The sequence below is a fragment of the Mytilus californianus genome, unplaced genomic scaffold, assembly GCF_021869535.1.
Source record: "Mytilus californianus isolate M0D057914Y unplaced genomic scaffold, xbMytCali1.0.p SCAF_20, whole genome shotgun sequence".
NCBI lineage: Eukaryota > Metazoa > Mollusca > Bivalvia > Mytilida > Mytilidae > Mytilus > Mytilus californianus.
The window spans coordinates 2,014,621-2,042,398 of NW_026262669.1; the positions used below are offsets into that span (position 1 = coordinate 2,014,621).

Below are 27,778 nucleotides of genomic sequence, written 5' to 3' on the forward strand. Positions count from 1 at the left end.
GGAAGTCGTCGTTTTCGTCAACACGTGAAAGGGAAGTAATTTTCACTGCATGAGTGTTGTTTCCGGGTACTTGTGTTGTGTGAAGAAACTTCAGAAGTATATTGCATTCATAGGTTTGTAAATTATTTTTTTCTCAATTTTCTCCTGTTTCTGTTACTATTTTAACACAGTTTTCGATGTAAAACCCCTATGATGATATTTAGTCAACATTTTCAGAGTCCTGTGTGTGGTGACAGGGTGTGTAAACAAAAATGGTCAACTAAATTTTTTATTATTATTATTTTTTTACAAATTTGATTATTCAAAATCGTACATGTGTGTGCTATGCGATCCTAAGAAAACTATGCCAAATGTTAATCACTGCTTGGCTGTGATATAAAGGTAGTCTAACTGGTCGAGTCAAGAAGATCTTTTTTGCCTTTGGCTCAGTTGGTTAGAGTGCTGCCTTGAGATCTCAAAATTGAGGGTTTTGAATTCCGCTGGTACCATCCATGCATGTTCAGAGCTGTTTACTTTTACTTATTGTCCATATTTTTTTACTGAATTTAGAGTTAAAACACGCATTACGGTAAGCAGACAAAAATCCAAGGGTTACCTCCAATCCTTAATATAAACATGTTTTTTTCCTCACGAAATTGGTCTAAATTTGAGTTAATTAGGTTGAAAAGCAGAATTGAATAAAATTTTGTTTCTTATTGTAAATAAAAAATATACTTGGATGAAGTTCAAGATCGAACTTTTCAAGACAAGTGTTTGAATAAAATACCAATATAAGTTAAGATTGAAGATTCTCTTGATTTAATTGTTGAAGGTATTTTCTCTTTACCTACATGTAACTGTCCCAAGTGAATAAATTTGTTACATAGATATAAGAAGATGTGGTATGAGTGCCAATGAGACAACTCTCCATCCAAGTCACAATTTGTAAAAGTAAACATGGTTAACCATTATAGGTCAGATACATGTACATGGCAGTTTTATATTTGCACAACAAATTCACACCTACATGTACTCTCTGCTCTTTGGTCAGGTTGTTGTCTCTTTGACACACTCCCTGTTTCCATTCTATATTCTTTTGTGAGTCATGTGAGTACTGGGATAGAATCGTAACCCTGTTAGGAGAGAAGCAGACACAGGGTTATATTATCGGATCTAGCCAGAGATGTACATGTACATAAAGGTCCTTTGTCTCTTGTTTAAACTATTTAGCTTCAGTACTGTCAAAGTCATACATGTACATGTACATGTACCTCCAATCTGATCCATATGGTGATTCCATATCAGAGTTGTTTTTATCACCTTTGGCTCACCAGATGAAACCTAATACAATTTAACATTCTATCATATGAAGGGAATTCCTGCTAGGGTCCTCAGGGATCTGCTTAAAATCAAAAGTCCTAAGCGGTTCAAGGGTGCATTCTTTTAATTTTGACACAGATGTTTTCCCCAAATTATTTTTTAGAATCATAAATCAGTTTTATCTACAATAATTTCATCTTTATGTCCAATTGCCCTTGGCTCAATTCTCAGCAGCTGAATAAATTTTTTTGTCACATCAATTTCTCACTTATTAAAAATGAATGCTAGCTATATAGAATCACTAAATTTGTTATGTAGGATCCTTGCATGTTCTATATCTCTGAAAAACAGGGTTCACCTGACTTTGACCTCATTTTATAGTCCAGTGATCAAGGTTAAAGTTTCCTGGTCAAATTCCATCTCAGATAGTATAAGCAAAATTAGGATAACTAGATTTGATGTATTGAATGATTGTAAGGTGAGTCATTGGCACTCATTGGTCAATGTTACATTTTTCATGGTTTTTTTTTTTAAGCTAAAGAGCAACTATATTTGGTGTATTGAATGATTGTAAATTATTCATGTCTGTCTGGCATGGTTCATCTGACCTTGACCTAATTTTCATAGTTCATTGATTAATGGTTAGTTTTTTGGTTAAGTCTGATTCTAAGACACTTTAAGCAATATGTCAACTATATTTGCTTTATGGAAAGATTAATGCGTGTACCTTGTAATGTTAGTCTGGCTGGGAACATCTCACCTTGACCTCATGTAAATTTAAAAAAAATTGTTTATGTGTCAGATAAATACTTGCTTAGTTTCTTTTGTTACCTATTCTGACATCAGACTTGGACTTCTTTTAAACTGAGTTTTACTGTGCGTATTGTTGTGTGTTTCTTTATTCTACATTGGCTAGAGGTATAGGGGGAGGGTTGAGATCTCACAAAACATGTTTAACCCAGCCACATTTTGCGCCTGTCCCAAGTCAGGAGCCTCTGGCCTTTGTAAGTCTTGTATGTTTTTATGCCCCCGCTGTAGCGGAGGGGGCATTAAGTTTTACCCTTGTCCGTCTGTACGTACGTACATACGTCCCAAAGTTGGTTTCCGTTCTCTTACTTTATTTTGCCTCAACCAAATGTTATGAAACTTATACACAATGCTTATTACCACAAAACACAGACCAAGTTTGAATTTTGGTGGTGACACTATAACCGTTCTAGAGTTATGCCCCTTTACAAATGGAAAAAATTCCTTAATTTTTCTTTTCTGTTCTCTCACTTAAGTTAGCCTCAACCAAATGTTATGAAACTTATACACAATGCTTATTACCACAAAACACAGATCAAGTTTGAATTTTAGTGACGTCACTTTAACTGTTCTATTGTTATGCCCCTTTACAAATGGAAAAATTGCTGAATTTTTTGTTTCCGTTCTATGACTTAAGTTAGCCTCAACCAAATGTTATGACACTTATACACAATGCTTATTACCACAAAATACAGATCAAGTTTGAATTTTGATGATGTCACTTTTACTGTTCTAGAGTTATGCCCCTTTACAAATGGAAAAATTGCTGAATTTTTCGTTTCAGTTGTCCCACTTAAGTTTGCCTCAACCAAATGTTATGAAACTTATAAACAATACTTATTACCACAAAACTCAGATCAAGTACAAATTTGGGTATTGTCACTTTTATCGTTCTTTAGTTATGTCTCTTTATAACTTTATATGATATGCAAGTGGTGGCATCATCTGTGTCCCATGGACACATTCCCCATTTATCTAATTTTAGTTCAGTTATATGTTTTGGAGTTTAGTATGGCGTCCATTTTCACTGAACTAGTACACATTTTAGTTTAGGGGCCAGCTGAGGCTCACCACCGGGTGCGGGATTATCTCGCTGTGTTGAAGACCCATTGGTGGCCTTCGGCTGTTATCTCCTCTTTGGTCGGGTTGTTGTCTCTTTAACATATTCCCCATTTCCATTCTCAATTTTATTGTGTGAAAACTTTTATCTTAATTGTGATTAAGACTCAAGGTCAGTAAAGCAGGTGATACATTACAGCATGTGCTTACTTATTCATGACTGTACTTCTATAACCATGCAAGGCCAGTACTATACCAATTCCTGACCTGGTTCATCATAATGTTAGTTGGGGAACTAGCTGGTTTCTTCATTATGAACTGATGCTAACACAACACAGATTCAAAGTTCTATATATGTTGATTAAATCAGTATTAAGCTATAACAATAATATATAACTATCACATAGGTTCATGAGAAATATACAAAACAACATGTCTACCAACTATCCAATAACTAACGGTCCTTAACTTGTACATGGGTCAACTAATACATGTATATATTGTGTTTTTCAATACTCAATCTCTCATATACTGGTTATATCCCTTGTCAATGCTAGTAAATAATTTGTTTCTGAATGTAACATATAAAATAGATACATAGGCTCAGCACTTTATTGCTTTTACAGACTTCTATACATATCATTCAAACTCATATAGTTGCATGGATTGCATTTTTCATCAACATGCTTGTTTTTAACCAGGCCAGGTCAACAGTTTAAATATTTCAAGTTGAAATAAACCCCAATAGAAAAGATCATATCAAATAATTTGGCAAATATAAATCACATGGATGTTTCCATTCTCTATTCTTTTATTGTATATGTATATAAATAGTTTTGCTCATTGTTGAAGGTCGTACAGTGATCCATAGTTGCTAACCTTCTTACTCATTTGTTCTCTGGTAGAGAGTTGTCTCATTGGCAATCATACAACATTCTTTTGTTGAATCACTGCTCAAGGTTCTAAAATTTTAAAAATAGGGGAAATTTAAAAGGTGAAAAAGGCCCATGGTTGTAAAAATAAGAGGAAATACCCATTTCAGATGCAGATAAATTAACCATAAGATGGAAAGTCTGAGGGATAAATTTCTACCTATACTGTGAAGTGTTATCTCAATTGATTTTTTGAATTGTTATTTTTCTGTTATATCTCTGTGCCCTTTTAACAATCACCTGCCTTAGAATTACACTGTTACATGTACATGTTATTATTATATGAGTATAGACAGATTATACATGTATGATCATATCTAACAGTATACAATCAATAAGTTGTTCATCATCAGATAATTATCACTTAAAATACAAGTACTGATAGGTCACACAAATAAACAAGGCAATCAATAAATAAACAATTGTAGGGAGATGAAGTTACTGACTGTGTAATAATAATGATACATGGAATCATATGATGCAAACAAATAAATCTTTGTTCTATTATGTAGAGAGAGAAATCAAGAAAGTTGTAGAATCAGGGGCTGATCACTCCAATTTTTAAAAGGGGGGGTCCAAATATATGACCCCATTCAAATGCATTGATCATCAAAAAAAAGGGGGGTTCCAACCCCTGGATCCGCCACTGAGAATTTATATGGTTCTATATCATTTAGAGTTATCACATGTCTGCTAGGTGATATACACTTTTGAAAATGTTACCAGAATGCATTTAAGTCTAAGACCCTTAAAAAAAATGATTCAGATGTTTGGGGTTTTCAAGAAATTGTCATAATAATGAAGCAATGTTTGTACCAATAATTTAGATTAAATAGTGTGATGTGGTTGAAATTTAAGCTATTTTTAACACCAATAAGTTTAAGCTTGTCTTATTTCCTTTATTGTACATGTTGTAGTGTTCATTATAGATTTTATCTGAAAAGGAAACTGCAAACTACATGTACATGTACCTTGATATTAAGATATTTTATTTACAAAAAATAAGGAAAAATTTAAGGAAATAGTTTCCTGTTTGTGAATGTACAAATGTAGATATCTAATTTTGAATTTATCTTAACAATATTGTAAGTACTGTAAGATCATTTCCAATTTGTATATTTATTATATGCATATATATATTGTAAAAGATTTAAGAGTTCTGAAATTTGACAAAGCAAAGTTGGGCTACAATTAAGTCAACTAGTAGCCTAAGATTGCACTGACTTCAGACTGCCTACATACCAGAAGAATGATGTAAAAGGTCATCAGAAATCAAAGCAATCCCAGGCTAGTCAGCTGGTTGACCAAATGTTGGAACTCAATTTATTAAAATGTACGGTAAACAGTTTTAAATTAAAATAAATTTTCATGTTTTTCTAAGTACAATACCCCAACTTAAACCTTACTCATCTCTTTACTTTTGTACTACAATTAAAATTAATGTATCTTGACTGAAATTAAGTACACAATTATAAAGGTGCCAAAGTATTCAAACTTTTTCTCTTGTTGACTTTAATATCATTAATTAGTTTTGGCATAGAACCTACATGCCTTAATGCTGAATCATGGCTAAAAGAGACTTTTCTGCTTTTTCTTGTATTTTTGGATTGTTGTCTTATTGTTTATTTCCATCACCTCCATTTTTGAATTTTCAAAATCCACAATAAGGAAAAGAAATACCTGTAAATTCAGAAATAATTGCGTGCATTTATTATTGCGAATTTTGTAGAATAGACCAAAATGCGAGATTAATTATTGCGATTTCAGGAAAATCTGTATACAATTATACGTATAAGATATAAGAATGCGAGTTCTTATTATTGCGATACTCATTCAGTCGCATTATTCGCATTAATAAAAACCTCGCAATAATTTCTGAATTTACAGTACCTGTAATTCTTTGTTTAGATAGTGGCTAATATAAACACCAACTTGGTGGTGATTAACTTGAGTGTGGTACACAATGTATGTTGTAGGCTCAATCTCCTACTGCTGTATCAAACAAAACACTGCTGTTCATTGAGTCTCATCATGGGGTATCTTTAGGAGTAAGAGTAAAGACTGGTTGACTCACCAGTAAAATAATGTCCCTAGTTGGATGTCATCCTGTGGACTGTTACCTTGTGTACTACATGTAGAATTAATAAAATTGAGAATGGAAATGGGGAATATGTCAAAGAGACAACAACCCTACCAAAGAGCAGACAACAGCCGAAGGCCACCAATGGGTCTTCAACGCAGCGAGAAAATCCCACACCCGGAGGTGGTCCTCAGCTGGCCCCTAAATAAAATTGTGTACTAGTTAAGTCAAAATGGACGTCATACTAAACTCCAAAACATATAAATGAACTAAAATTAAAAAAACATACAAGACTAACAAATACCAGAGGCTCCTGACTTGGGACAGGGGCAAAAATGCGGCGGGATTAAACATGTTTTGTGAGATCTCAACCCCCCCCTATACCTCTAGCCAATATAGAATAAAGAAACACATAGCAATACGCACAGTAAAACTCAGTTTAAAAGAAGTCCGAGTACGATGTCAGAATAGGTAACAAAAGAAACTAAGCAAAATGACAATGATACATAAATGAACAAAGGACTACTAGCAGTTAACATGCCAGCTCCAGACCTCAATAAAACTGATTGAAAGATTATGTCTCCATCATATGAAAACCAAGTACAATCCCTCCTGTTAGGGGTTTAGTATCATACCATCATAAAATATATGAGAAGAACATAACCCGTATCATGCCAACAACTGGTTTTAGAATAACTGTGTTTATTTCCGACGCAAAGACCCTATGAGTGAATCAATATTAATACCAAAATATGCAATCCTTAATGACTTGACAACAGTATCGTAACTATATCCTTTCCGAAAAAGTCTGTTTAAAGGTTTGGTTAGCTTTTGAGGTGAATGCCGACATTTTTGTGCTTTGTAAAGAATATTACCATAAAATATTGAATAAGAAATTCCTGTAGCTTATTATAAAATCAACTCAACATGTTAGTCTAGTACAAAGTAGGGTTCATAATTCATATCACGTTAACTTATTATGGTATGTTCTAGTCCAGATACTAGTAGTTAATATTTGCCACCGGACATTAAACACCAATCCATCCATCATATCCAATGGAATAAGTAGAATCCATCTTGAAGTGGATTTAAATCTATACTGTGGATTCATTATTTTTGTGGGATACTAATTTTCGTGGATTTCCTGGGTAATGGTGAACCACGAATTCAAATATTTAACGAAGTACAAATTTTCTATAGTATTGATTGCAAACCACGAAATCAAATATCCACGAAAATACATTTTAAATGAAACCAAAGTATAGACACGTTCTGATTGTCCCTAGCATATATATATCATGTATATTGAGAAAACTAATTTATTCGTAATTTGCTGCTATTAAGGAAAATAATAAGCCATTCTTAAATAATAAGATTCTTATTTAAAAGTTTATGAAACCTTTTGTGTAAAAACTTGTTGAAGTACTTTGTGGCCAACAATCATTTTGTTAATTGTACATTTAGTTATATATAATTAGCCTTTGTGAACTTGAAGGAAAACAACAGTTGATTTATAAAGAAATCTATAATTACACATCTTAAAGTAAACAATTTACAGGTAAATAACAGGTAAACAGGTGGTAATAATCCAATACACAACAAAACATCAAAAGATTTGTCAGTGAGTGATAGATTTCCCACAGATTTATGAATGAACAGATCAGTATACAGCTACTGGCATTGTTTTATTATCATTATTATGATCTAGGTTGGACTTTCACTTGTGCTTTATTTAGAATGTATGTAATCCCTCAAATAGTTTGGTGAGTTTCATTTTGTTTGTTAAAACAGCATGTCTATCAGAAATCAATTAAACATAAAAAATGATCATGATTATAAATGCACATCACAATCACAGCAGTGTGTACAACAGATCACAAACAATTATCTCTTTTTACAATAATACGATATATAGTTAGTTACATGTAGATTAAACAACTTTCCACCAGAAATCATTAAAGGAAGAGGATGTATAACTACAGCTGAACATAATGCCTTCAACAATGAACAAAAACCAAACTGCATCTAGTGTTCATAGTAAGATATATAAAAGGTCCAGCATGATGGATTTATGTTTTAAGTTCAGATTATTTATAATTAAAGCTAGGGATGTTTTCAGTGAAGAAAGATATGATTTGATGTTTCAGTATATGATTTGATGCTTCAGTATATGATTTGATGTTTGATGTTTCTGTATATGATTTGATGTTTCAGTATATCATTTGATGTTTCAGTTTCTGTATATGATTTGATGTTTCAGTATATGATTTGATGTTTCTCACAGTATATGATTTGATGTTTCTGTATATGATTTGATGTTTCTCACAGTATATGATTTGATGTTTCAGTATATGATTGTGACTTTTCTCGAGGATCAATTCATTGTTTTTATGTAAATTTGGGTGTGACCATAAGACTGCATGTGATCAGTTAAACATGTACTTAAAGTAGGCCTAGAAATATATAACTTTTTTACTTTTTAGTCATATTTAAATATTTTAGTAACTTTTGGACTTTAATTGTTTATATTTATTTAATACAACATTTAGCATCAGTACATCTTTTATTTACAAAAACTGAAGCTTAAAACATGCCAATGACACTGAATATATATGATAAATAATATGACACAGATCTCAATAATTGATTAATTTACAACCAACAAAAATGTCCCATATGTACTGGCATACATAATATCACACAATGGCCAAATATTTTACTAATTTCCTTTGAATATTTCAATCATCACAGTTACAACTGTAGATTATATCAACCTTTGATCCCACATATTGAAGGATTCATTTTAAAAGTTATGGCATCAATGAAAATGTGGGATGTTCTTATAAACTGGGTTCTCAGTTTAAAAATAATATAAAAAAAAAAATTTTCCTATTGCAAATAGATGGAATACTTTTTACTATTTTATATCCATTCAAAAGATAAGGGCAAAAATTTGATAATGACTTCATTCTTTTAGCGAATTGGTTGTTATTCTTTCTCAAATTAAACTGGCTTCTACAAATTGAATTGCCATGATTACACAACAGGATTATAAGAATGATTGAATATTGCTGCCTCTTAAAAATAACTGATAAAGGCCACCCCTGAAATATTTGTATGTATCAGGTATTACAAGGATTATTATAGTGAGACACCAGGGGTGGGGGGGGGGGGGGGTATGGGGGGTGTTCCGGGGGTTGGAACCCCTTTTTTTTGACGATCAATGCTTTTGAATGGGGACATATGGTTGGAACCCCCCCCTTTATCCTAGATTGGAACCCCCTTTTAAAAATGGCTGTAGGGATCCGCCCCTGGAGACACTTATACAAATCCTTGGTTATTATGAATTAGATTGATTGATTGTTGGTGTTTAAAGCTACTTCATCATTATTGGCTATACTGTGGAGGTCAGTTTTTATTGGTTGAGGAAGTCACGACCTTTCGGCAAGAATTATGAAGTTGAACAAAAAATCAAACCTGCATATATAAATAAAATTAATTTCCAGTCCACAAAGTTGATTCTGTGTTTTACAATATGCCACAGAATGTGAAGCAGCTGTGTTCTGGAATAATATAGATCATCACCCAAGTGAAAATAACAGATGTTTTATAAAACATTGTAAAATGTCTTTGTTATCAGAGAGAAATATTTTATTAATAAACTCTTGACTGAATATTTTGAACTCTTAATCTTGCAGAAAAATGTCAGTTTGAAAGATTATTACCCTGAACTTATGCATTTCCTCCTGTGGTATAAAATGTCTATGATTTTAATATTTACGATTATGTGGAGAATTGACACTTATGGCTGTGTTATTGTAACTATTACAAACATTCACTTTGGAAAATTTGACAGATATTCAAATAATCAAAACATTTTATTTCAACTCTCTAGACATATAACTAGAAGTTTGTAACAACAGAGGACTCCAAATATTTTTTTACAAATTTTATAATTTGAAATTGAATGTGAAAGTTTTGTTAACATTGACTAAAAAATATGCATGATTTATAGACAAAATATGACAAAAAAAAATTGTTTTAATCTCTCTTGATACATGTATTTTTTAAGAAGGAAATCATTTGAGAGTTTGGAAAGTTGGACACCTTGTATAACAATGTATAATAGAATTTGTGTATATGGTACTCCTAATTAAGTGGTGCACCTCTTACTTTATTTTTTGGTTGACACTGATTTCTTGTGGTTCCAATTTCCAAATAGGGATTCTCTATATGAGGTTTAGAATCTGCATTATGACTGTACTTAATTCTTTGAGAGAAGCCAACCATGAGAATCTTACATTCTGAATTTGATCAAATTAATGTCTTGATTATTTTTATTTAAAAGAAAGAATAAGAATAAGAATTTTATTAGTTTAAAATCCAAACAATAGGATTGTTACTAAAGAAAAACATATAAATAACAAAACGATAGACAGAAATCAATACAAACTACATCATCATATGTAAGCCCCACAAAACAGTTTGAATGAATTATTTCCTCCTCGATACCTTCATGACAATAAATTCTTGGAAAAAACATGTCACATTTTAAGAAGCAAAATTACTATGTAAAGTCTGAGAAGTGAATTCAAATAAGATAAATCCAATATTGTATGCACAATGATACCAATAGATTTCAAACATTGCAAATAATAATCCAAAATAGAAATCTTGAAGGGATATGTGAAGAAATGAACAACATATCCATCTGAAAATCAAACTGTAAACACCTGAACAGCTATTTCTTGTTCACTGGCAGCTGGACAATATTATGTATAAGGGTTAAAATTTTAAAGAAGCATTTATTATGTAAAAAAAGTTTAAATTTTCAAACATATTAACACATAGTTGATTTAATCTTTTACTGATTTAGAATTTTAGGTAAAAATTAGATAAATCATATATATTGGGGATTTAAAACAATGAAATCCAAAAATATTTTCTTCCCTATCAATTTTTAAAAAGAATAATCCTAGGTAAAGAAAAACTTCAGGAAAAAAGCATGCTGTAAGGTTGGAATAGGTAAATAAAAAACAGTACAGGTAGCATCAAGGTAGATTTAAATCTAACAATACCAACTGGTCAATTTAAATGTCCCTATTGTATTGTCAATTTTAAAATATGGTTGAGCTATAGGTAAAGTATACAGTAACACCCATAGTCAAGTCACTGTAATCTATTCCATTTATTAAACAATATTACACTTTTATTGAATGAAGAAAATATTTTTGTATATGAATTAATATGAGGGGGATTTTTCTCTATGTTTAAAATTCTACTTCTCTGGAGATATCATGGTTTTATTTTCCCTGTGGTGATCACAAGTTTTATATTTCAATGTTCATAGTATACCGCTATTTATCTGATTAATATGAGGGGGATTTTACTCTAGAATGTTTTGATAATTCTACTTATAACGCTGTGTGGAGTGATACTGGTTATTTCCCCTAATCACAAGTTTTATATATCAATGTTCACAGTATACTACCATTTATCTGATTAAAAAATTGATTATTATCAAATATGAATTTGTAGGATTGGAATATATATCTGTTAGAAGTCAATTTGTAGATAATTGAGTGTATTGATGAATAATGCATGTGGTTTTATAACAACAATTACATAATATACCAATGCATATTCATGTGGTATTAATGAAAAAAGATGCTTCATGTATAGGCCCATAGCCAGGATGTCTCTAAGGGGGTTATTTGGGGTCATGACGCTCTTACTTTTATAGTAAAAACTTCTATCTTAATCTCAACTTTAGAAAAGTTAAACTTTAATTTGAATCTTGACTAAAAAATAGTTAAACTTTAATTTGAATCTTTGACTAGAAAATAGTTAAACTTTAATTTGAATCTTTGACTAGAAAATAGTTAAACTTTTATTTAAATCTTGACTAAAAAATAGTTAAACTTTAATTTGAATTTTGAACTTGAAACTTTAATTTGAGTCTCAACTTTAATGGTATTTTTGGTTTCGTTCCAGTCATCTGTACCACCCTGGTTATTGGTGTGTCATGTAAATTAATTGATATGTATGAAAGTAAATGAAAAAACCTCCAAAAAACAAATGTTATATCCACAACCAATTTTATAGATTTATTAGCAGTTCTTTAGGAATGTAATTTGGTCATTGTGGGATTTGGATTATGTTATAAGATTTGTGGTCCAACTGATCAAAAACCACAAATTTTTTATTATCAATATAACTCAGATCATTAGTTCTTGAAAGAAAAATTTGCTGGTCCTCACTTTTATTTCTATTGCAAAATACCAAAATAGTGTCGGTCCTTTGCAAAATTTTGGTGGTCAAAACCTTGGGATCATCAGTTTTCGAAAACTGTGTTAGATTATTGCCTAATAAACTTCTGAAAATGACTCCAAAAGGATCATTCCAAAAATAAAAAAATAGTTCCCCAAATTTTTTATTTCATAGATATTAGAATTAAAATTTACATAGGATTTTAAGAAAGAAGGACTGGATAATAATTAATAATAGATAAATGAATATAATGATTTTCTGATTCAGAGTCAGATGCAAATGTGGTTATAAATCGTGTGGCAAGGAACATTGTAGGAGTAATTACACACGATACAAGTACGTGTAATATATAGACACATGTACATGTAGTTTAAGATAATTATTTGTCCTAAATTAATAATAAATGTACACATTGGCCAGGAAATACTTATATATTCATGATATTAGTAAACTATATTTATAACAGTATAAATATTATTAAAATTAGAAAACAAGACAATTGAAATCCGATATTTAAAAGTAGAGAAAAGTGTTCAGCTACAAAGTTTAAGAAATTCGTCATGTTTATCAAAATAAGAAATCTGAAAGCTATAGATTGCCCTTAGTCTACGAAGTCTTTAGTTGACATGTTATCAGCACTGAACTCTTCAAATAAAGGACTAGGTCTCCCACATTTTTTACCTCTCAACCATCCCATATTTTAAAATTTCATCAGTGGACTTTTTTTTTGCTTTATTTAGAAATGGACAAATTTAGTTTTTTTTTATAACATGCTTATGATTGATGAATAAAGTTGAGACCAAAGGTCAATCAGTATATTTTGTATAAGTCATTGCTGTATTAAACTGACATCTTCTAGAATAATATATGTTTACACGTTTATAAATAAAAATAACGACAATTTGTAAAAATAACTGAGGACTTTTCTGAAATATCTTATAAGTATAAGAAGAACGTAGATAATCAGATATAACATTTTACAACATTGACAGTAAGATGTAAGTACTTAGATAATTTTTGTCGTATTTATAAGTTAATGTATGAAAACTGAGATTTTAATATTAGGGTAAAGGGAAATGAGACAGAAACTCAATAACATACGTTGGGTTTCTGTCCCAAGTCAGGAGTCTATAATTCATTGGTTGTCGTTTGTTGCTGTATATCATATTTGTTTTTCGTTCAATATTTTGTACATAAATCAGGCCATGTGTTTTCTTGTTTGAATTGTTTTATATTTGTCATTTTGGGACCTTCTGTAGCTGACTATGCAGTATGGGTTTTGCTCATTGTTGAAGACCGTAAGTGACCTATAGTTGTTAACTTCTATGTTATTTGGTCTCTTGTGGAGAGTTGTCTCATTGGAAATCATACCACATCTTCTCATTTTTATACTTACCAAAAAGGATGATTTAAAGGCCAATTAAAATTAATTGATAGATTTCATCCCTGCCCGCCCCTCTAAAATCATCAAGCCCCGATTATTTTTATTTTTAAAAGTTTACATTTTCAGATTTTGCTGATTTCCTTACCAGTAACTGCCGCTATTATCTTCTGAAATAAGAGATTGATTATGGGAAGGGCATGGAAAATTTGGGTTGCAAGTAATAGGCGGTGTCCAAGAACACAAATCGCAGTTTGTCACAAATTTCAGTGATTAGAAAACCGTGGATTTTTCTATTTATACAATGACTTTGTGTCAGGAGATTTGGACTGTGAATGATATTCAAAGTGCAAGAAATGTGGAACTCATTGGTACAAAAAACATGACTGGAATGTAGAAATTGATGCAAGCACAAACTTGTGCGATTTATGATCGAATGAGTACAAAAAGTCTGCCAACGTGTACAATGTATTATAGCAATCCCTTAGATTTACCCCATACAACGAACACATTAAGGTTTCGGAGGAAATAATAATTAAAAAATAAAATTCTCCCACCCACCCCATTTTTTTCAAAAACTTGGATGAAAATCTACTAATTAATTTTAGTTGGCCTAATAGGTCATTATCTGAGGTTTTCAACAGTTAGCCTGTACACCGTAAGTTTTGAAATCCTATACTTTCATGACTTTTAAACAAAGTATCGAGATTACTTTTGACAGTTCAATGTATTATTATGATTTGTACATGTTGCATATTACATATATTGTTTTTACGAAATGTACCTCTTTAACTGTTTTATCTTTTATAATGATGCATTGAATAATAGGATAGTAAATAAACAATGTACAAATATCTGTTTTTTTATTGTATTTTAATTTGTATGTGAGGACCTCAGAGAAGATTAAGGTTTGTTGTAACTATGTTTACCCTGTTTGAATAAAGAATTTATGATTATTATTTCTATGCCCCTGCTGTAGCGGAGGGGGCATTAAGTTTTACCCTTGTCCGTCTGTATGTACGTAAGTATGTACGTACAAACGAACGTACGTACGTCCCAAAATTGGTTTCAGTTCTGTAACTTAAGTTTGCCTCAACCAAATGTTATGAAACTTATACACAATGCTTATTACCACAAAACACAGATCAAGTTTGAATTTTGGTGGCATCACTTTTATCATTCTAGAGTTATGTCCCTTTACAAATGGAAAAATTGCTGAATTTTTCGTTTCTGTTCTATAGTTTTAGTTTGCCTCAACCAAATGTTATGAAACTTATACACAATGCTTATTACCACAAAACACAGATCAATTTTGAATTTTGGTGACGTCACTTTAACTGTTCTAGATATATGCCCCTTTAGCATGTTTAGAAATGGAAAATTACAAAATTTTTATTTTCTTCTAAATATCAAGTAATTTTTATTAAAAATTGAGTGATCTTCCTTTGTCCATGATTATAGTTGAATCAACTACAATCAATGCTTTATACAATGCAATGTTTAATTTTGACTTCCGCTGATAAAACACAAATCAAGTTGAATTTGGGTATTGTCACTTTAACCCTTATTGAGTTATGCCCTTTATAAATCAAAAGATTGCAAAATTTTTAGTTTCCATTATGTAACTTAAGTTTTGCCTCAACCAAACATTATGAAACCTATACACAATATTCATTACCACAAAACTAAGATCAAGTACAAATTTTTTGTTTCCTTTTTCTTACTTTAGTTTGCCTTAACCAAATGTTATGAAACTTATACACAATGCTTATTACTACATAATACAGATTAAGTACGAAATTTGGTGGCAACAGTTTTACCATTCTTGAGCTATGTCCCTTTATAAACATAAAAATTGCTGAATTTTTCGTTTCCATTCTCTAACTTTAGTTTGTCTCAGCTAAATGTTATAAAACTTATACACAACCGTTCTAGAGTTATGCGTGTTTACAAATAGAATAATTGCTGAATTTTTAGTTTCTGTTCTCTACTTAAGTTAGCCTCAACCAAATGTTATGAGACTTGCACACAATGCTTATTACCACAAAACTCAGATCAAGTTCAAATTTGGGTAGCGTCACTTTTACCATTCTTCAGTTATTTCCCTTTATAACTATATGATATGCAAGCGGGGGCATCATCTGTGGACACATGTGGACACTATCCACATTTATTTTTGTTATTTTTGTAATACTGAGCACTGATCATTAAAATAATTTGTTTGTTTGTTGGTTTTTTACCCCATTTACATAGTTCTTGGTTATATCTTGGTGGTCACTTTTTATTGATGGTGGGAGATTAGGAGTACTCTGAGAGATCGGCGACTGTCAGCAGTAAGACTGGCAATACATGTCAAATAAAGATCAGAGTTGAACACACATCACCATGATTACCCCGAACTGGTTTTGAACTAACAACCTGAGAGAACTTTATATAAGCAAGTGACCACTCAGATGAACTACATCTAGACCACTCAGCAACAGAGCCCCTTATCAATAGAATAGTAACAATACATATATATTAAACTTCCTGTTTAACTCCCATTTGTTGATTGGTTAATACATGTATGAGGAGGAAATATTCTACTCTTAACACATGGCTCAATGGGTAACAGTTTGTTTTTATTTTACCCTCTCTTTTTAAACAATAAAAACACTGGCAAAACTATTTTGAAAGAGATAATGACAGAAAAGTACGATAAACTAAACATTTCGCCAGAGTCTTTTTTATTGTTGACTAGACTGTTTGGGTTTTGCTGATTGTTCAATGATGTACGACATGATGTACGGTGACCTATAGTTGCTCACATAAACATCATTAGGACTCTATATATATAGCTAGTGTATTGTTGTCTCATAGCAATCATACCACATCTCCTTATATTTATGAATAACCTATAGCTGAGATAGTTGACACAATGTTTTTTTTGTAGATAAAAATCAGACTATCACCCTCTTGGCGATGTGTTATTCATACAGAGTTATTTTATTCTTAAACAATTTTTGTTTACATTGTACATGTTCAATTAATTTTTTTTTTTTTTTTTTCAGAAAAGTAGAGAGGGACAGAACAGAAATACGGTACAAAATCAGGGGGAGATAATTCATTAGTTAAAACATTCCAAACAGGATATTCCAAAGTAGTTCTCCCCCTTTGTGTTTGAAAATAAATTAGTATTCATTCCAAGAATATTGAATTTGGAATTTGCGAACACAACGACTACTTCATTGATACCTCAAATTTGTTTGAACTACAGAAGAAGGATATATATATCTATCTGTGAGAGTTATTTCTGATCTCATCATAACCAAGAGATAACCGTATCCATAATCCACTTGTGTACCTCTTGTGATCTCAGCATATCCAGGCTTTATTTCAGGAATCTCGGCTCTGTTTATAAACCAATCTGTGATTTCGTATATAACATACAGACTTTGAGTACCCCTCTGCAAAGTTGAATTTCCTTATCGTTTTTAGTGTACCATCCTGTGGTGTTTTGTGACTTCTGTTGACAGACTGTGATATTGTGAAGCATCACTAGATATTGTTCTGTAATGATGGGGGATGGTTTATTTTGTTTTACCTGCTGCATAGCTGAACAGCCTCAACCTGTAAGTATAACCTTGACATTCAGACAAATTGCAATAAAAAGTATAACTTTCACATTTAGACAAATTACAAACATGACAAAAAAAAAGTATGACCTTGACATTCAGGCAAATTACAAACATGGCAAAAAACAGTATAACCTTGACATTCAGACAAATTAAGAACATAACAAAAAAAAAAGCATCACCTTGACATTCAGACAAATTACCAGAAAAAAGTAAAACTTTGAAATTCAGACAAATTACAAACATGACAATAAAAGTACAGCCTTGACATTCATACAAATTAGAAGAAAAAATTATAACCTAGACATTCAGACAAATTATGAACATGACAAAAAAATAGTACAACCTTGACTTTCAGACAAACATGACAAGAAAAAATTATTGCTGTCAGTTTTATTCTTGCATAATTTCATTGCAGTCTTTTTAGCATTACATTTTGAAAAGTCAAGTTAACCATGTTTACTTTGGCTTATTCCAATAGAAAATGGTTTTCCCTAGATAAAAAATCAGTCCAAAAAAACCTGTATATTCCACACTTCATTTTCACATCAATTATCAAATGATTATGTGAATGAACTGTTCAATAGAAATAGGTATAGATTGCACCACAATATAATTGTTTATCCACTTAATGGTAAGTTTCCTACAATGTTTTAAGTACTTTAGAATTGAAAATTTAACAATGAGCAATGTTGAGAGTCTAGAGAAATATCATAAGGAAATGTAATGGGTTAAAGTAGTAGGCATTGTTTCTCTAAGTTTTCTAATGACTGAATGAAAAACTATGGAATGAAGTGTTCTCCCACAGGCCTTGCACCACCATGCGACCTATCTGAATAGATGGTATAATAGAATGTATTACAAGTGTGGTACTATTTTTAAAGGAAATTTTCAATGAGAACACTGAGAACACACACATTTTTATGAGGATTTCATTGGTACAGATGAACCAGGAATTTAAACGTTCAACGATGTACACATTTTCTGTAGGTGTGTATGCAGATGCTCAACCATGAAATAGAATATCAATAAAAAATTAATGTTTTCTCAATCCATGAAAATTGGAACCTACGAAAATGAATGAATCCACAGTATACATAATAAAAGACCTGACAGAAATGTGAAGAAACACTGTCATCTAATCACAAACATAGTAAAGAAACACTGTCATCTAATCACAAACATAGTAAAGAAACACTTTCATCTAATCACAAACATAGTAAAGAAACACTGTCATCTAATCACAAACATAGTAAAGAAACACTGTCATCTAATCACAAACATGGTAAAGAAATACTGTCATCTAATCACAAACATAGTAAAGAAACACTTTCATCTAATCACAAACATAGTAAAGAAACACTTTCATCTAATCACAAACATAGTAAAGATGGTAAAGAAACACTTTCATCTAATCACAAACATAGTAAAGAAACACATTCATCTAATCACAAACATAGTAAAGAAACACTTTCATCTAATCACAAACATAGTAAGGAAACACTTTCATCAAATCACAAACATAGTAAAGAAACACTTTCATCTAATCACAAACATAGTAAGGAAACACTTTCATCAAATCACAAACATAGTAAAGAAACACTTTCATCTAATCACAAACATAGTAAAGAAACACTTTCATCATGTTCATGACTTTCATCTAATCACAAACATAGTAAAGAAACACTTTCATCTAATCACAAACATAGTAAAGAAACACTGTCATCTAATCACAAACATAGTAAAGAAACACTTTCATCTAATCACAAACATAGTAAAGAAATACTGTCATCTTATCACAATATAGTTAAGAAACACTCTCATCTAATCACAAACATAGTAAGGAAACACTTTCATCAAATCACAAACATAGTCAAATGATAGTAGAGAAACACTGTCATCTAATCACAAACATAGTAAAGAAACACTGTCATCTAATCACAAACATAGTAAAGAAACACTTTCATCTAATCACAAACATAGTAAAGAAACACTTTCATCTAATCACAAACATAGTAAAGAAACACTTTCATCTAATCACAAACATAGTAAAGAAACACTGTCATCTAATCACAAACATAGTAAAGAAACACTGTCATCTAATCACAGACATAAACGGTCTTATAAAGTCAAATTCCTAGAAATCACAAACATAGTAAAGAAACACTTTCATCAAATCACAAACATAGTAAAGAAACACTTTCATCATGTTCATGACTTTCATCTAATCACAAACATAGTAAAGAAACACTTTCATCATGTTCATGACTTTCATCTAATCACAAACATAGTAAAGAAACACTTTCATCTAATCACAAACATAGTAAAGAAACAATGTCATCTAATCGCAAACATAGTAAAGAAACAATGTCATCTAATCACAGACATAAACGGTCTTATAAAGTCAAATTCCTATCTTTTTTTTTATAAGCAAGAAATGTTTCCTTACAAAAGTAACACCTGAACATATAGGGTGGAATGAGTCTTTGTTAATTATTTATTTCTTCTATTTGCCCCAGAAGAGGCGGCGACGACTAGATCCCAGTATGATAGGCGAGCCTACTGAATTCCGACACACTGCTCACATAGGATCAGGAGAAGCTAGAAATTCATTAAATGTAAGTGTTGTCATGGTTATTAAGTTATGAGGTGAACTTTAGCCAAGAATAACTTTATTTCTATTTAGTCTACATTTTCATGTTTCATGTGTAGATGGTATTAACATTTTTTTCCACATAATCATTTTTGCTTGTGTGATGAATCTCTTGATTCAGACAAAAGCCTTCAAACTATCATAACTATTTGGTATGCAAACTTTTTATAATAAACTACCTGTACAAATTTTGTACATATTGAACAAACCTAGGCAAGGTGCTTTCTTTAAAAAAAAAAAGAAATGCAATTATGGACCTAAATACCTTTTTGGTTTGAAACATCAGATAATGTTATATAAAGATGCATGATATTTTTTATGTAAGATGTAGGAAATTGACATGGGTTCTTAATGTAACTGCTGTTCAATGTTGGGCATACTATTCTTGTTAAAGAAATCTTTTCTGAAAGATAACAGTGCAACATGGAGAGTAGGAGGCAGCCACTGAATATTCCATTATTAGGTGCTGTTTTGGAAATTAGAGGTAGCTTCCTGGCTTAAGTCAAAATGAAAAAAAGGAAAAGAGTTTTTGTTTTGAAAAAATTTAATGAAATGAATCATGATCATGATGATTGTTCAAAACCCTAAGCAGTATTCTGTTTTGTTAATTCTGAATTAAAACCATTTTTGAAAAACAATATATGGTTTAGTCATTGGCTATCATATTTATTCAAGATATGGTGGATCTCAATGTTGGATCTCAATTATACCCCAGGCAACAAGCTCCAATTGCAATCAGGTCAATAAGAATAGAAACAGTTTGTAACCTTAACTTTATACTTAAATCAGTTTGTTCAAACAAATCTCAAGTCTTCATTTCATAACTTATCCTTTTGTAAATCAACAAGAATATAATGTTGTTTTTATACGACTGTGTGATAGGCAGAAGAAAGCAGGAATAACAAGGCCAATTCAGTAAGTATAACTCATGTCCTATATGCAATATTTTGCAAATGCCTGTCCAATATACCGATATTTGTTTTAAGAAAAATCGATATCAGTAAATAATTTGGTACTAATTTGTGCTATTTTTTGCTTATAAATACAAATACAAACGGTAATTTGTTACGCTATTGTCCATTTTATCACCAAAAATACTCTACGAGCTCTGTCAAATAGACCCTGTAGATGTGCTTATGAATACAGATTGCCTCTACTCCTGGACAATGAATTGACATAATTCCAAGAAACTTGCACTGATTCTTCTTTAGATGGGACATGATGTTATGCACTTGCTACTTAAACTTTTAATCTGATTTATTTTTGTAGGGTTTCACATACCAATTAAAAACAAGAGAATTGACCATGTAATTTTAATTTACAAAAGAATCATTTTTAGATTATAAATATTAACTTTTTTTTCTTTACGAAATTTCATCTTTATTGAAATTTATTGTTTGTAGCTAGTATAGCTACAGCTTCGTATTTCATGTATTTCATGAAAAAAAAAAAAATATTTATCATCGCATTGTCTTTTTATTGCATTTGTTTCCTTATTTATATTTTGAAAAAATGTAAAGCCTTATAGTTACCATGATTACTATAAATAGAAATTCATTATTATATCTCTGACTGTATCTATCATCACCATGATCACTCAGCATGGTCAGTGTCTATAATAGACATTCACTTTTTAATCTCCGACCCTGTATTATTACTTGTCCACTGCCTGACTGCTAGAGCATATACATATATCACCCCCCAAACATTTCATTATTTCAGAATCATCTTCATACTGCAAAAATTAATTTTTATAACTCGAATGTTGAGTACTCGTTGCAGCATCTTATATCTGTATTTTACATATCTCAACAGTTCTGTAAGGATCAAATGGGAATTTTTCAAAGAGAATTGAGAGTACAGTTTATTTTTCTTTAATTTATTTTCTATTTATCATGTTTATTTTAGTTTGTATTTTGATAACTATAAAGGATGTTTTGTTCCAATATTTATCGAATTAAATAATATATGAGTATAATAATACCATTTTTGCAATTTTAATTTACATAGGAACAATTTAATAAACTCCTTGTTTGTTTGTATCTTTTCTGGACGTATAATTTTAATTGCTGCTTAAATAGAATTTGCTAAAATGGCTCAGTTTTAAAATCTTAAAAACGGCCTATCCATTGAATTGACGGTTGCTTTTTTCGCTTAAAATCTAATCTCCAATGTGAACAAAGCTTGTATTTCAGAACTTAACATTTGTGACTCCAATTTAATTAACTACTGATGTTGGATATCAATCAGCCTCGATTAAAACATATCTCTATAGCAACTGTAAAATGCTAATGCATATTCATTAGATCAATTAACTACTATAATGCAGGTGAACACTTAAGGAAGCTGTATTCGTAATGTCCCAAGTCCAAGAAAAGATGTATTTCTAAAAACAGTAACTAGAGATTTCTGTTATTCAGAAAGACTACAAGAGCAGTTAATGTATATGTGAGAACCCTCAGGGTTCACAGAAACAAATAATCACATGATTAGACTTTTTTGTTGGTTATAGGCAGAGTGAAAATCTTCCTCCTTGAGGCTAACAAATTTTTCAGATGACCTGTGGGTTATTCTGTCAGACACATGCTTCCTGTTTTCCTAGTAAATTGAATTAAAAGTGGGGGTATGTTAAGCACAACACTGTTGCATTCTTGTTAATTCTAGTAAATTTGAATTCCCAATGAATTTACAATTCTGTCAGTATTTTTATTCATGTTTATTTTTTATTGCAGTTAACCACTGTACAGAATCAGATGTCCAGTAAAGGAGGGTATGAACATGTTTGTCCTCATGATGTCAAGTTAAATGTTATAGATCTGCCTCAATCACAAAGATGAGTAAGTATTCTGTTGGCTCCAAAATATTTTTTTTAAGGTAGATTGGGTGTCTTTTTCTGAGCATCTCTTCTGGGCATGTTGCAAAAATACTTTATTGGTTGGAAGACATTATACCAAGTATTGTTCAATATACAACAGAAAAATCTAAAACTTGAAATTTTAAGATTAGACTATCAAAAAATTAAATGTCGTAAAGTGTATTTAAAATTTTCAGAAAAAATCTTTTTAAAATCAAAGGCAGATAATTATTTTGAATTTGATAAGACAATTTATATTTTTTTGAACTTTTTAAGAAAACAAGGCCTGTGACCACCTATTTGTATTTGACATTCAGAAGTATTTATAAAAAGCATTTCTCTTTGTGAATTTTAACCAGTTCTATCGTTTAATGTTTTCTCAATAAGGAAAAATTAAGTTTCCCTTACAAATGTATGTAACCCATATAAAATAAAGTGTGATTTTGTTAATTTTAATGTATATTAACAAAAAAAAACAAGGTGTTTAATCCCAAGTTTTTATATTGAAATTTGAAAGTACATTCACCCAGAAGTCTTTTAGAGAAGTTTAAGAAAAATCTATTTGCGAACATTTAATGTTCCTAAATGCTCTTCAACTTCGTACTGTATTTGGCCTTTTTAACTTTTTTTGATTCGAGCGTCACTGATGAGTCTTTTGTAGACGAAACGCGCGTCTGGTACAAATACAAAATTTCAATCCTGGTATCTATGATGAGTTTATTTAGGTACTCCAGCTCAGCCTTAAACAAATTTTGATTTGGTTTTGTATTTTGACGACAATAATTGTTCTACTTGACAATTTTTTTTTTCAATTTAAACACAATATTATTGACCATAATATAAAAGTTTGATTTTGGACAGAGTGGAATGTTCCAAAATCATTCAAAGTCTTATACATGTATATGTATACGTGCACTTGCATAAGGTCGATTTCTATCTGATGCAGCTCATATAACAATGATATTCTAATCACTGTTTTATTTTTACTTTTCAGAATTAACGAGAGTAGCGTAGTTTATCACAGGACTCCTGTCTGATCAACAGAAATGTATATATTTCACAGATAGTGCTTTAGTTGGATGTTACCATGGTTATGAAGCTCTTAATGTATCTATGCTTCTGATTGGATGAAAGACATAAAAGGATGTTTGTTGTTTCCATGGTTATACAGTTCTTTCATTATCATGTTACTATATATAGTTTTGTTACTGTAATGTATCATAATGAAATATATGTACGTCAATATAATTTATTTTTCTTTTCCTATAGAAAGATTTCATCATGATCATAGTTATATTTCTACACAACTTGTATAAAAATACTGAATTGACATAAAGGACAATAGGTCATTTAGTTAGAGGGTAAACTGAGTTACAGAAATGTAACCACTTTTATGTCAAAATGTATGTAATTGAGAGTTGTCAAGTTGCATTTGGGAAAATAGCATGGACTACACACCTATCATCCTTGAAATTTTTGAAATTATTTTATAAAAGATGATGTTTTTATGGTGTTAGATATACATGCTAAAATGCCAAAAATTTGTGATTGCCAGGCTTAGCAAAAATTTCTCAGTGTTTCACTATAGGAAGATAATTATAATTAAGTGAAGAGTGGTAAAAAAAATCTTGTTGAACTTTCACATTTTTAGAATGAAGGACAAATCTCAATCTGATTCATTCCTGGTAATATTTTTAAATAAACATGTTTAAATGTTGTGATTGGTGAAAAAGGTTCTTAAGGATGTTTGTTACTCTGTTTCAAAATAACAAGCTTTTTGAAAGACTGTTATAAATTGATAGTATATAAATAAAGAAACTAGAAAAGCAGAAAAAAATGAAGGGTCGGTGAGCTTGTTTTCGAGATATAAGCCATTGAAAATTTGGCTGGAAATAATTCTCTCTTGATTTTTCATACATTTAACATTGGCACCTTTTTTTTCTTTCAAAAACAATGAAAAAATAAGAAGGATTTTATTAGATTTTCCAAGATGACATTTTAAACTACATGTAATCAAATTATGGAAAGAAATGTAGGGGTTAGTGGGCAAAATGTTTAATGGCACTACATGGATAAAACCAGAGGATTCGGAATATCTAGCATAAATTCAAAAACAAGAGGAGCGAACATCCTTAACAGTGAATATTTGATCACATGTGTGACAGTTTACCCATAATACCTTACATTCTGAAACTGCAAGCCACTGGTAAGGTTTAATGCCTCCTGACACAAAGGCCTGATACTACTATTGCTTAAGTTTGATTGGATACAATGTTAATGTTGAAATATACAAATATAGATTAATTACACCTCTGTAAAAAACTATACATTTTTAAGCATTGTGTAGAGACTGAAATTTGCATCTATAAATTTTGTATTTTATACAAGAATTTTGTCAGTTTTTTTTTCAAGGTTGTTGATCTCTTCTAGATGTTTGTAAAAGGTCAGAGGTCGTGGCAATATGTGATCTTTATCCTAACAAATTTTTGTATAGACCATGAAGCTGCTAGTTGGTGATTTTTTTTAACCATACTGATGTTATTATTTTGATGGCAAATTAAAAAAAAAAAACAGCTACATCCAATCCTCATACATAAATTCTGAAAATATTCTGTAAAAATTAAGGTTTATCAAAAAGTCTTGCTGGCATGAGTCTTATAGCCTAAATATCAATCTTAGTGTTAATTGACTTTTATCACATATGTATCACTAATGGATGAAAAGTAAATATATCTGTTTAGTTAATGTCAATTTTATTCTTTTGTTTTATTGCATCATGGAATGTTCTGTAAAAACTACAGCAGTTTTTTGTAGGAACTAAATTTTTTTGTTAAAAACAGCAATTTATGAATTTTATATTTAAGAATACTTGTCATCCCCCCTTTTTTTTATAATGTCAGACAATTCATTCATTAATGACAGATATATATTAACAGTTCAATATCTTATGTGTTCAGACGTAATGGTTGACCTTTTGACAGGTACATTAGGTTATGCAATGAAAAATATAAATGAAGATGTAATTTCATAATGTTTTTAATCCATAATTTCATTGTTACAATGGCAATTTCAAATTGCCATTTAACTTGTGAAGCCAATTAGAACTTGCCATATCTGTGAATCCTTGAACAAATACATTGACAGTTTTTTTTTCTTTTGAAACCTTTGTATTTCCTTTTGTTCTTTTGAAGAGACATTTACAACATACATTTGGAAATTATTTTAAATTATATGTTTAAAATTAAATTCAGATAATTTAAGGAAAATTTTAATTAATTATTTGTCACTTAAACTTGATTTTGTAAAATCTTTTAGAAATGATTTGTAAATCTATTAATCACTTTACATAATTACTCTGACTAATAATACCGCTTATTACTATTAAGCATTGAGATTTCAAATTTACAATTTTTTCACCATTTGTATTTTTATTTTATATCAAGTGATTCATTAAGCTTTAAATTCATGGTTTTCTGGATAACAAAAGAATCTTTAAAGTTTGATGGAAACTGATTCCAACCATAAGAAAGATAACTCTTACATTTTTGTATAGATCAATTTTATAGCTTTTGTTTAAGTTTGGAAAAATTCTTAAATAGCAGAACTATTCTTCCCTTTTAAAGTTCAACACTCTACTTATATTTGTTCACAATGAGAATATTTAGCTATGCATAATAAATATTCATTTTCACACCTTGAATACAGTGCATCAGTGAAATTAATTGTATAGTATAACTTTACACAGCAGGTTTAGGGGAGACAACTCACAATTTACCACACCACTTGCTATTTGTTGTAAAGAAAAAAAACTTAACAAATGTTCAAAATTATATTATAAAAGAAACATTGACACTCCATTCTTAGTTTTGTTGGAGTTTTAGGGATTGAAATGTCTGATTCTTAATGATGTAAAATTTACATTTCAAATCCTATATTAACACATTTGCAGGTTTGCCTGTCTATACAATGATAAAAAAATGTGGTTATTTACATAAGGAGATGTATAAATTTCAATTTAATAAACAACTGGCATTTACTCCTGTACCTGCATGACAATTCCTGAATTTTTAATTTTAGATTCAACAGATTTGATAATTGCTATGTAAAATATAGTATTTTGCTTTTATGTGTTATGAAGGCTGTTGACAGCAACACATGACCTGGTTATTAACCAATAGAATATAAGAAAATTCTATATATTGTTGAAATTACTTTTTTCCTGTTATCCAGAAAACTTTTTTTCATGTTTGAATGTGTTATCTACCCATATTACACAGCTGAGGGATTTTTATACAAAATTTATATTTATATGTATATACTTGGGTGTTACAATCCTTAAAATAAATTTATAATCCTGTTTATATATAGAATGGGTGTCATAATCCTAAAAATAGATTTATAGTATTGTTTATTTATAGAATTGGTGTCATAATCCGTATAATAGATTTATAATATTGTTTATTTATAGAATGCCTTATATCTGCGTTGACAAATAGTTTATCGTCACTGACAGGAAGTGAGATTTGTTAAATATGTTAAATGGAAAAATTTACTTTTCTAGATTTAACCTGTATCTTTTGGTTTTTTGTGTTGTTGGGTTTCTGTTTCATTGACATATACCTCACATCTACTTGTATTTAAACATGTATGAACTTAAAAATAGAAGGGGTCTTGATATTTTTTGAATGCATCTCAAAACTTGATTTGTATTTAATTAAATGCCTTTTTGGCTTCTGTTTCATTTCACCTTTTCTTCAAATAAAGAAACTTGTTTAAAAAGAAAAAGAAAATTTAAAATAGTATCAGAAAATGTAAAAAATCAATCTTAG

General features: G+C 30.5%; 1 protein-coding gene across 1 annotated transcript; it reads left to right on the forward strand.

Moving 5' to 3' along the window:
• Nucleotide 1: 1 nt before the first annotated feature.
• Nucleotides 2-27,778, forward strand: LOC127731692 (CDC42 small effector protein 2-like). Its single transcript, XM_052240478.1, has 6 exons — nucleotides 2-113; nucleotides 16,879-17,439; nucleotides 19,962-20,060; nucleotides 20,978-21,010; nucleotides 22,828-22,932; nucleotides 23,944-27,778. The coding sequence occupies exons 2-5, from the start codon at nucleotides 17,383-17,385 to the stop codon at nucleotides 22,930-22,932; spliced, it is 294 nt and encodes a 97-aa protein (XP_052096438.1). The 5' UTR covers nucleotides 2-113; nucleotides 16,879-17,382; the 3' UTR covers nucleotides 23,944-27,778.

Coding starts and splice junctions, on each gene's coding strand:
- LOC127731692 (XM_052240478.1), top strand. CDS start 17,383: ATGATGGGGGATGGTTTATTTTGTTTTACCTGCTGCATAGCTGAACAG. Junction 17,440..19,961: donor TAGCTGAACAGCCTCAACCT/GTAAGTATAACC, acceptor TATTTGCCCCAG/AAGAGGCGGCGACGACTAGA. Junction 21,011..22,827: donor GGAATAACAAGGCCAATTCA/GTAAGTATAACT, acceptor TTTTTATTGCAG/TTAACCACTGTACAGAATCA.